This window comes from Cygnus atratus, chromosome 26 (assembly GCF_013377495.2).
Source record: "Cygnus atratus isolate AKBS03 ecotype Queensland, Australia chromosome 26, CAtr_DNAZoo_HiC_assembly, whole genome shotgun sequence".
NCBI lineage: Eukaryota > Metazoa > Chordata > Aves > Anseriformes > Anatidae > Cygnus > Cygnus atratus.
In genome coordinates, this window is record NC_066387.1 from 2,738,996 (window position 1) to 2,751,001 (window position 12,006).

Here is a 12,006-nt window from a genome sequence, read left to right on the forward strand (position 1 = left end):
AGGGGGAGGGGGAGAATCAAAGCCTGGAGCTCAGAGTCTCAGACAGTATCAAAACCAATAATTTAGCTTTGATTTTCACTGATTTTCCGAGTGAGTAGCAAAATCTAAGGGACTACTTGTTAGGGATTTTTGTTTGGTTTCTTTCCTTTTGTCTCTCGTTCTCTAAGAGCTAGTTTATCGCAGGCAGCTCGGCATTGCAGTGACCTCAGAAAAGCAGTGTTCACAGAGCAGGTCGGCTTACCTGTTAGCACACAGTGAGTCAACAGAGTTCCTAAAAAGGAACGCTGAGCTATGACTCCAGTTCTTTCCCTATTTGGAGCACCTTCACTTTCGTCAAGACAAAAATAGAACCTTATTTGTCCTTATTTGTGCTCTAATTATACTGCTTGCACCCATTTAAATCTATATGCAACATTAAGGATTGTTAGGGGCTTGCGTTTTGGGAAATGAACTCGCATCAATAAAGTGCTCTTAAAAGCCCTGGCTGATTTTGGCTGTACCTTCAGAATTGACCTCTGCAAACTCTTCACATTTTGAGTATAGGAGAACAGAGGAAGGAAGTCAGGTTGCAGGCAGAACGAGCATTTATATTTTAGCCCAAAGCAAAGTTTTGGTTTTGTCTTTCTTGCTTGGAAGACAAATTCCCAGGTGCCAGTGCCTCCAGCGGGACTTGCTTTATAACCTTTAGCAGTAACATTGCAAAGAAGATTCTGACCTCTAAATATAGATTTGGGTATTTATATATCTGATGCTTTGTACACACAGCATTCGGTGGGACATAAACAGCTCCAGCAAATTGTATTTACCTCCAGCATGGAAACAAAGGCTTGATTGCATCACATGAGCGTGCTCCGTGGCTTTTATTTATATACTCCTGGCCACACCAGGCAGGGAAGGGGGGAATGCTGCCTTTTGTTTTTCGACCCCTAGAAGACCCTGGAGACTTCTCTTTAGCTACCATTTGCCCTCTTCTTATGCTCTTTGGTAGCCTGTTTACATCTTGTTTTATAGACTCTGAGTGTGTACGTATAAACATACAGATTTCACAGTCATGTGGTCTCCTTTTCTCAAGAATAACAGACGGCAACTTTATGATCTGAGTGATTTTATTTGAACACAGCTGTGGCCTTGTGATTTAAATATTTCAATAAATTTTAAACTAACTAGACGAGAGGAAACTGTGCAGGGAAACAGGTTAGAGCGTGGAAGGAAGGTTCTCCAAGGACAGAGGCAATACGGGCTCTGCATGGATGCTCCTGGCCCCATTGTCTTCCCATCAGAAGGCCCTTGACACCTTCCTTGGTCAGAAAGCCTGTCCCTGCATCCTTCCCCTCCCTGCAGAGATGCTCTTGTAGACTGTTAGAAATGAATGGGAGTTCGTGTGGAAGGAGGGAGGGAGGGGTGCTGCAAGCTCCAGTGCTGTTCCCTTGGGTCCAGGCTAGCTAAAACGCAGCCCCAGGCTGTGTGTGTGTTTGTTCAGGCCTGCACCTTGGAGCAGCTGGGTGTAAAGAGACTCTGCGGAGTTTTTGGATTCTTCCTTCAGCACTGTGAATTCTTCATCTTTTCTCAGGTGTCTCGTGACGAGTAGGGGGAGAAGAGGGGAAGGGGGAACTGCAGGAGCAGACTGCAGGCTTGGCTGCCATGCTCTTGTCTTGACAACTGGATTATTTTGAAGTGATAGTAACTTTCATTTCTTGTGCTGTATCCTATCAACTTGCCTGTTCCAAAGGCTGGTGTGCCTGTTGCCGTGTAAATGTACTGGTGAGGGAGAGGGAGAACATTTGGGGATGAAAACAGAGGTGCTACAAGCCAAGGGCGTTTCACATCCCAGAGCCACTGGCATCAGTCTCTTTCACACCATCATCCTTGAGATCTCTTTGTACCACATTTCCTCTTCCATTTATTTCACGGTCCTTTTCTCACACTTTCCCCCTGCCTTGCCTATGTTCCTATAAATCTGCCCCATTCTGTGGTGACTTGTTCATCTGCTGGGATCTGGGGAGTGCAATTCAGTGTTTCTAGATACTGTTTCAGTTCTACCGGCTTTTGGTGGTGATTCTTAGGTGGGCTTTACACGGTCGGCTTTCCCTGTGCAAAACAGTTTAAAAGTCCACTTTTCAGAAATAAGAGGCTTTGCAAAATCATCCCACTGGAATCTCTCTGTAGGATCAGGCCCTTAATCATTCTGTGATGTAAAATAGAGGCAAAGACTACTTGTTCCCAAAAGGTGAAGAGGTTTAATTTCATCCAAGATCATTAGAGAATAGCAGTGATAATGCTACTATTAATTACAAACAGTGTTAATTAGAGTTTGTCTGTCCTTGTGACAATGATTATATATATATATATATATATTTTTTTTTTCCTTAAAGGTCCCCCTGTGTTCATTAAAAAACCCGTGGACCAAATTGGTGTGTCAGGAGGGGTGGCCTCCTTTGTATGCCAAGCAACTGGAGACCCAAAGCCACGGGTCACCTGGAACAAGAAAGGGAAGAAAGTGAACTCTCAGAGGTTTGAGGTAAGAGACGTCCTTCAAATCAGTGTCTGTGCATGTATAAAGAGAGAGAGACTGACACAAAGCAGCTAGTGCTCTTTTGTGGCCATTCTAAGACCCAGTAATAAAGGGAGGTTTGGAATGGGAGGAGTTTTAACAGCAGAAGGAGTGAAATGCAAGTTTTCAGCCGTGTCAACAGCTGGGATTGTTCCAGAGCAAGAGAGAGCCTGGCTTACTTACGTTATTGGAGTTTTTTCTGTTGTTTTGTTGGTTGTTTTTTTTCCTTCCCCGTCCTCAGATACAATATAAAGCTGCCTTCTTCCCTTCCTAAAAAAACTCCAGCTAAGCTGGTGGTACTGCATCTCTGTAAATGTACCTTTCGTACCCATCCATGATTCATTATTTTAACCCTGGGACAGCCTGGAGTAAACATTACAGTTGCTGGCAGCCAGACCCAAGCAATTGGTATTGTTTAGATAGAAATGAGAGTGGAGGAACAAGAACTAGGAGGTCATCCTGTGGAATTTGCTGTGGGACTCTGTCCTGCCAGGCAGCTGTGTGCTGAGAAGAGCTTTGTGGCGTTAGTTGCCCATGCAGATGGCGGAAGGAGGTGGGGATTCATTTTTATTTTGTTTTCACTTGGTCAGTTTCCCTGTGCTTAATCACAGCTGTACGCTGAACACCCACCCCATGCACACGCTCACCACAGCTCATTATTTCAGAGCATTTGAGATGTATGTATCATATTTTTTGGGTCAGTGGTCAGGGATGGGGTTTGATGTGGAACAGTTCTCTGCCAACTTGAGGTCAGTGGAGAGAGAAACTGCCTATGCTGGCCATGTGCAGGGAATTGCAGGACAGCTGAAGTGTGTTTTTGAGTGTCTGTGTTTGGACATGGGCTGGTGCCTCCTTTAGGAGCAGGAACAAGCCTCCTACTTACAACCCAAGGATGCTTAATGTCTCTCTTTTCCTTTATCCTCCAGACAATTGAATTTGATGAAAGTGCAGGTGCTGTTTTGAGGATCCAGCCACTCCGGACTCCCCGGGATGAGAACATTTACGAGTGTGTTGCTCAGAACCCTCACGGGGAGGTTACCGTCCATGCCAAGCTCACCGTCCTCCGAGGTAAAGATCGTGCCTGCCTGCCGTGTGTCAGCATCATGGGGGAGAAGGCCCCCTTGAGCTTCTCCCTTCCTTCAGATGAGTGGGAACTGTCACAAAACACACGGCCAAAGGACAAAGTCCTTCCTTTTTGATTTGTTGGACTTGTCAGATCTGTTTGCTCTTTTGTCTCAGAGAGTCATAAAATTGCAACGTAAGAAACAAAGCTAGACTGCTTGCTAAAACCAGACCATTCAGGAGGTTTGACTGGAAGATGAGCTGAGGTTCCTTCCAACCTGAATTACCCTATGATGCTATGATCTTCCCTCGCCTCCAATAAAAATTTCCTCCCGAGGTTTACAAGCAGCACCAGAGATCCTTTGCTCTGTGCGCTCTCTGAGAACACAGCTCCCCTCTCCATTTTGTTCTTTTTTTTCCACTTGTCCCCGCTCTAGAGGATGTTTACATGGATGCCTCCTTCATGTCATCTGTTAGAAATATGCTCTCTGAACTTGATGTGGGGGAGGGAACAATACGCTGTTGCTGTGGATGCCTCTGGATGTTTTCTGTTATTACCCTGGAGATCTGTAAAATTGCTATGTGAAACACTAAACGAGGCTGCTTGCTAAAACTGACCCACTTTAGGAGGAAAGATGGATGGTGATCTCCATTCAAACCACAGGGCAATGCAAGTGATCCTGGCAGAAAAGCCTGGCGGGGGGTGGTGGGTAACTGCCTGAGAGCTCCTGACGGGGACTTAGCTTGGGAGCGTTGGCCGTGGATGGAGCCATCAGCAGGAGGTGCTGTAGAAAAGCTGCAGGCTTTTGGATGGGGCCACTTGTGGTAAGAACAGTCATTTCGGCAGTGAGCATTGCTCACACCAGTTTGAGGTGCTCCAGGCATTGTGTGGTCCTCCTAAGAGCAAGTGGTGGCTCTGACTGAACGCCAGTTGCCTTTTCTTCAGCACTTTCAGCGTTCTCGAGAGCATCTGGAGTCCTTTTGTTTGAAAAGAGAGCGAGCGCATCCCTAATAGTGCAGAGCTGAATTTGCGTGCAAATCCCCGACGTACAGCAATAACTGAAGACCAGACATAAAGGGCACGTGGCAAAACCCTTTGTGTCCCTTCGTAGCAGGAATATCCCTTCTGCTGCCCACCTGGCAGGCTCAGTGTTGTCAGGATGCTGCCTTCCTTTGAGCATGCGGGCCCGTGGTCCAGTCATGCCTGACAGATTTGTGTAGGTGCACTTCAATCGTTGTGCTGCTCCTCTGCCTGGCGTGGCATTTAACCTTCTGTTAGCTGCGTGTGGTGGGCTGTAGCTGTCAGGAGGCTGGAACAGCGCTCTGTGACAAGAGCGTGTCGAGCTGGGAGCCTCGCTCTTCACACTTATTCCCGTGTATTCTCTGGAGCTGTGATGGGTTGGGAGAGGTGCCCCTGTGATCACGTGCAAAATTCCTACCCCTACAATGTAGTTGTGAGCAGCGGCAAGAGAGAGAGTGTTCCTCCAGCTCCTGCTCTCACAAACCCTCTGGATTCTCACATCATTTTTCAGGCACGCTCTACCACAAGAGAGCTGCAGCGTATGGGAAACGACGAGCTGAGCTCAGTGGCTGTCCCTGGGGACAGCGCTTCTCTGTACGTGTCTTTTTGCAGCTCTTCCTTCCGGTACCAGCATCACACACGTGTCAGCTAGAGAGACAGATGACAGAACAGGAGCTGCATCTCCCCGCTGCCTGCCTAATTACTCTCTTTGCTGATCCCACCAGAACATTATTACTGTGTGCTTTGCTCCTGGGCTGCGGTGCTTTCACGAGCGCTGCTTCTCTGTTTGCCTAACAGGACCGTGTTGGGTAGCTTTGTTAGCTGACCGTGCACGAGCAGCTGGGGCACCCAGCTCAGGGTACCTGGGGAGCAGTAAGTACCCGCAGGCTGGGCCAGCAAGTTTGTTGGAGAGCATCAAGGAAGCAGTTTTTGTAGAATAGCCTCCCCTCCCCTCCTCCACTGGAGTTATTCCATCCTTAATCTTTCCTTGGCTTTCACATAGCACGTATTTTCTCCTCTTTATGCTCTTTTTTAAGTGCTGGGAAAGTTAAAAGGGCCAAGCACAAGTCCACTAATCTCCACAATAACAATTTAGTACGTTGGCATCTCCTCCTCTCTTTTTCCTCCCTGCTCCTGCATTCACCCACTCTCCTGTTTGTCTTTTCTCCATCTTTCCTTGCAATGCCTCCTCCTCTTTTCTGTCTTCTCTCACTTTCAGAGCTAATGCTTAGCATAAAGATGGGGGCTGCTGCACAGCTTGGAGATGAATGTGAGCTGTCATTTGCAGAAGCTGCCACCTTGACATGTTTTGGAGTATGGAAACCTGGGCCCCAGCTGTTACAAACTCTGCAGAACGGGGTTGGTCTAATTCTGCAGCCTGTGGCTGTGCTGTTATAATCAGAAAGACGTGTGTGTACCTTCATGTAGTACGCATGTATGAACAGTTACGGGATTTCCTTAACTCCAGTGCAAACAGTCTGATGACCAGAAGGGAAAAAAATACATTCTTGCCTCCTAGATGCAGCTGCTGAAGGGATTGGGAGTAAACCCCTCTCCGGTTATCCACAGGACTGCTCCTGGATCGGACCCTGGTAGAAATCCACGTGCATTCACTTAAAAACAGGAAGCTGCAGGAGAGGAAAACCTTTGGGAGCTTCTGGGAAGCAGAGCTTGTGATGGACACCATTCAACTCGCAGTCTCTTAGCACCAGCTCTGCTGGCTTCTTTGTCCATCCTGTTCTGGTTCTCAAGGGATCTGAGTTTTGATAGGGCTGTGGAGACTTGCTGCGCTTCCCCCAGCTGGCTGGACACAGCGCCTGCAAACCTGGCTCCTGCAGAGCCCAAAGAAGAGGAAAGAAAGTGGTTTGGGGCAGCATTGTCCAGTTATTGTTGACTCCAGCTGCTGTTGTTTTTCGTAATAACTTAGCAGAAAGGAAGCTGGTTGGCACAGGCACCCCAGCTCCCAGTTGGTACTGTTTCTCTAAGCTCCACACTCCCAGGAAAGATGGATGTAATTTACTTTTTATTATTATTATTATTGCTTCCTCTGTAGAGATTATAGTTTCCCTCCTTTCTAGTGGCCTGAGACAGATCCTCGTGCTGCAGAGGACTGTCCTGTGCTGGCAGCAGCTGACTGGGCTGTGAGCACAGGGGAGCCTTGCTGCAACCCCCTGCCTGCACTGCCTCTGCTGCTGGGAGGCAGCAGGCTGGATTTGGAGCAGGGGCCAGGCAGGGCTTGGCTCTTTGCTTTATTGAAGCTGGTAGAGTTCCACGGGGGTTGCCCTTTGTGAGCTGTTAGTAAATGCAACATGAATTATACACTGATCCCATAAAAACCAGTGCTTGGTCCAGATAAACGCAATGGAAAAAAATTTACTGTGCCCTGATAGCTTGCTGCATAGTGGCCGATCCTATCTGTTCCTGAGGATTGCTGCACGCTGGAAAATTGAGGAAAACTGGCTATTAGACATGTAAGGGCTGTGGTGGTTATTACCAGTATATGATGCAGGCTGCTGGGGATGGACGCTCAGAACTTTGTCGAGTGATTCCCTGTTGCTTTTTTATGAAGTGTTCATTTCTCTAACAGTCCTGGCCTGAAATGTTCCTCACACATTTCCTACTCAGAGAGGACATCTGGTATGGGCTTGTGTAACGTTCTAGCAAGACTCTGCTGGGTTGTTGCTTTTTGTAATTGCTGGCTTTTTATCAGCAAAAATAAACAAAAATCAGTTGGAGATGCTCAGCAGAAAGCACCGAGTCCCACGGGAGCACATCTTAAGGAGAAGCTGGCCTCGCTGAAATGTTACCTTGCCACTTGAAAAGCTCTTGGCAGACTTGCTTCAAATTTGACTTGTTTTTCTGTTCTTGTAATGACCTGAAGATAAGGCCAAGTAGCGAGCAGATTAGTCCTGTACTTTATGAATAATGTCAGACCAATTTTAACTCAGATGCCTTTATAAGGAGTGTACACAGGGGCACGTTGTAGGGAAGGCAACAAATTACCTGCACTGCTACGGGAGCCAACATGCGTATCAAAGTCTCTATAGACCAGCAAATATTTAATAACATTGTTAGGCTATTTAGCTATTTTCATAGCAAAACTCTCAATACATGGAATCAACAAACAAAGCATGTATTATATATCCTGCCGTGTATTAAAATCGTCTTTAGCTGTGTAATAGCAGTTATCTAAGACACGGGGACATACATATTGATGGCAAGAACTTGTTGATGTAATTTTACAAAATGCATGATGCAGGGATACCTGTTGGGGAGGGCGGTAGCTGTAAGGTGCTCATTAACTTAATGAAAAAAACAGGAATAAGGTTTAGGAGTACTGGAGTTTGATCCTGATTCTGCTTCAAATTAGTGCCACTCCAGCTGCTTCATCTCTGCATTTTTGGCTCTTCCAGCCTTAAGTGAGAGTAGTCGAGTCAAAAAAATCCTCCTCCTCTCCTCTTCAACAACATCCTCACTGTACCTTTCTGCATTCAGTACGTAGTGCGTCTGTACATGCTCACACCCTCATTCTCTTCTAAATTATTAAACAACTCTGCATAACCTGCGGGAAAAAGAGCAGCAGCAAGACCTGCCTTATCGTTCTTCATCATCCTCATTTCCAGCACAGCTAATTACCTAAACACGGAGGTGCCACCTTCTAGAGTGACAAAGAGGTGCCAGGTACCAGTGTCTCCTTTTGCTGTAGCTGGCGACCTTTGCTTTATCTGTACGAACATGTGTGTGTCAGCACGTGTCCTCCAGCAGGATTTATTATAAATGAGTGCTGAAGTGCTCTCCTCTTCTCTCCCTGCCTCCCTCCATCTCTCCTCCCTTACTCTTTCTCACTCTTTGTTCAGTGGCCTTGAGGTAATTTATCTGCTTTTCCTTAAGGGAGGCCCTTACGCTTCTCAGGCTAAGAGCAGGTACGAACAAGGTGTTTTGGAGGCTCTGGCAATACGGTAAGTGCAGCACGTGAAAACATTTGCCTGCGTAAGCCAGCATGATCTGCAGCAGCAGGCCAGATGTGCCCTCAAAGCATCTTCAGCTCGCATCTTGCTTCTTTTGTTCTAGCCAGTTGCCTGGGCTGCTTCTCGAAAGAGAATTCACAACCCGAACCGTTCCTTATTTATTTATTTGGTAACAGGTTTGGGCTAGTGTTTGGGGATTGAGGGGGAGGGTGGCAGGGCATGTGTGTGCATGTCTTGTGGGGATTGAGTTGAGACTGTAATTGCATTATTACAGGGAATCCAATTGTTAGGGGATGAAGCCAGCTTCACTTTCCTGGCAGGAAGGAAATCTGAGCCCTTGAATCAGTGCAATATGCGATGTTCAGAGATGCTTCCTCTGCTGATCTGATCCTCAAATCTGATCACGCCTCTAGTCGCAGTTGTTTTAATTAAACTCAGAGGAATTCTGCACAATGTGCTGCAAGATTAACATTTTTGTTTAATTAGAAACACTCGGTAATAACGGTTGTAGCAAGCCTCCCCCCAACACGCGTGCACATACACGCACACACGTGCACACACACGAACACACACACCCTGCCAGTCAGGAGGGCCGTCCTCTCTGTGAATTAATTGGCTCGTGAAATTAACGGGCACGGGTCTGAGCCAGGTGGAGGAGCATCACCAGGGAGCAGGATAAAAGCAGTAATCAATAATGATGTCATCTGCAGCCAATGCGGCAGCAGCTCCCCGGCTCCTTAACAACACACCACCGCCTGGTTAAATAGGAGAAGGGAAGAGAAGACGTTAAAAGCCTGGCTGAAAGCTGTGCAAAGGCAAAGCAATTCCCAGGGCCCTTCTGTCCTGGGCTCACTCTGGTGGGGGCTGGGGTTTTGCAGCACGCAGGATCTGCAAGAGCAGGCGCTGGAGACTCCTGCGATGCCCAAGCACAGCCTGGTGAACCGAGATCTCAAAGCTTTGCTTCAGTCCCTTGTTAAAGACGTTTGTGTCTTTATTTCGAATGCAATACCCGGGTTTAGAGGCGTTTACAGATGTACTGAAATGACTGCCCCTCTATACAGCTGTAAGTTTGGCCATACTAGGAAATCTGTGTTACTTCAGCAGTAGTAAGACGGTACGTGTTGCTGTTTGTGGTCAGATTCCTTTGATATATGAGGAGAGGTGTGGTTAGTACATTTCACTCTCCAGTGACTCATAAAAGATGCTTTATAGCTCTCCAGCAATGGTCAGAAGAAGGAAACAATGCCCAGTTTTAAACACACAATTGAGGCATTTAGAACCCTTTTCTCCTCCGCAGTAGCTGTGCAGTGCTAATAATGGTATTAGACAAGAATTTCGTGGCCTGGGGTATCAGAGCACCGCACAAACCTTTGGCTCTGCCTTCATGATCTTTGTAGCTTTCCAGAAGCTGAGCGAGAGGCACAGCAGTGGCATAACGCTGACCCATGCCACGTGTGTTCAGAGCTTGTGTACACCAGTACTGGGATCTGGCAATTCTGCTTTGCTGCTACACGAAAAGACACCCACCATAGCGAGGCCACCAGGTTTCTCTTTCGTTCCACTGTCTCTGGGCTCAGCCATAGGTAGTTTGGCTCCATCGCTTCTGATGTGCAGTGTGCCAGTAGCGGGAAATGAGCTCTCGCGTTTGCCGTCGGCAGGGAGGATTCCCAACCTGAGCATCGGGACGGAGTTTCCGTCCCATCTCTGCTGCCATCACGAGAGCTCCCATTGGTTTCAGTGGGGGGCTGGTGGTACCTTCTGTTGCATTTTTTAAAACCCCACCTTTTTAAAGCTCAGACGCTTCATATGTTATTTCCTTTCTGTTACCTCAGCTGCTTTTGGGATGGATTCGGTGCTATAGTATCCCCAAGCTGTGATTCCTTAACGCGCCTCATTTGTGATGACAGAGAATCCCCATAAACTCTCTGCCTGGTGCCCACATCCTCCTTCAAAGACAGATTTGCTGTAGGAAAAAAATGTCATGTTCCTGAGCTGTAGCAGCCAGCGTAGGCCAGGTCTCTTCCACGTGATGTAGGAGGTCACGCCAAAGATTATGGGGGACGCACTGGGGTTTTATATTAGTTATCACAGATTAGTCAACATCAGTTAGGATTGCCCTCCTCGCCCTCATTAGTGAAGGCAAAGGCAAGGCAGAGGAAGCAGGAAGCTCTCTTGAGCCTGTCTTCTAGGTGCTGGTGCCACATTCCTCTTCTTCTAGGGCAGCAGCACTCTGCCTAATAAATCTGAAAATCACACCCTGTCTGCCAGCGCCTGGCTGACTGTCGTGTGTGTCCCCTCTGGTGCCTGCAGCTGGATGATATTTTCCTCTCCTTTCCCTCCTAGTTTCCACTGCGCCTTTGACATTCCTTTTCACATAGTCACTTTCATTATTCCTCTGGTGCAGCGTGTTTTGTATTGTGGGGTTTGGCGGGGGAAGAGGAATCGCTCCTTTCTGATGTGACTGCGTGTGCTGTGCTCTGCAGTGCGGGGATCTTTGCCATGTGTGTGCACAGCTTCTGCTGTAAAACCAATAAATTCACGTCACCTGCCTGACGGAGGGACTCGGTGCAAGACCCGGAGAAGCTTTGGGGTGGCTGAAGCCATGCCCCAAAGCTTTTTTGAATAATTCATTGTAGTTAAGCGTAAAATTTTCTTGTGGGACATTAGGATAGTCAAACGTAATGTACAAATGAGGAAGTTTTACTGCATAATGTGTTTCCACGAGTCGTCCGTGGACCATTTGCAGTAGCCTTCTTTTAAGTTGCGTTGCCCAGAGTATTGGGCAGCACGTCCGCCTGGTGGTTTTCTCAGTGCATTCCACTGAACAGCTCCTTCAGGCGCCTTGTCTCGGCTGTGTGTGTAACCACTCTTCATTTGCTCTCTCCCACCAGAGGACCAGTTACCTCCCGGGTTCCCAAACATCGACATGGGGCCCCAGCTGAAAGTGGTGGAGCGAACGCGAACAGCTACAATGCTCTGTGCGGCCAGCGGGAACCCAGACCCCGAGATCACTTGGTTTAAAGATTTCCTGCCCGTCGACCCCAGCGCAAGCAATGGGAGAATAAAACAGCTGAGATCAGGTAAGGTCTCCGTGCGAGGCTGGAGGATCAAGACCTAGATACAGCTGTGAAGAGAATGCTCAGAGGTTTCTGGAACAGAGAGGGGACCTGTAGACATGGGCCCACTGGTGTGGATTGGGGCATTAGCTTTTCTTCACTTTTAGGACTGTTCTTACCCAGGGAGTGTTTGGAGCGTTTTTCCCTCCATCCCATCTTCCTGCCCTTCCCTGCTGTGTAGTTGGCATAAAGGAAATCACAGCAGGGAAGCTGGTTCTTGTGCAGGGGACACTGTAACCAGTCCACTTGCCTCCTAATGATGCTGTTCAAGCTCAGGGGGAATTGGGG

General features: G+C 47.7%; 1 protein-coding gene across 4 annotated transcripts in view; it reads left to right on the forward strand.

Annotated features, from left to right (window-relative positions):
- The window catches only part of PTPRS (protein tyrosine phosphatase receptor type S), a 156,682-nt gene that overhangs the window by 73,525 nt on the left and 71,151 nt on the right, over positions 1-12,006 (forward strand). For all 4 annotated transcript variants that reach the window (XM_050715649.1, XM_035567748.2, XM_050715652.1 and 1 more), the window contains exons 3-5: positions 2,373-2,518; positions 3,478-3,619; positions 11,494-11,682. In XM_050715649.1, coding sequence (XP_050571606.1) covers positions 2,373-2,518; positions 3,478-3,619; positions 11,494-11,682 — 477 coding nt within the window. The remainder of the gene's footprint in view (positions 1-2,372; positions 2,519-3,477; positions 3,620-11,493; positions 11,683-12,006) is intronic.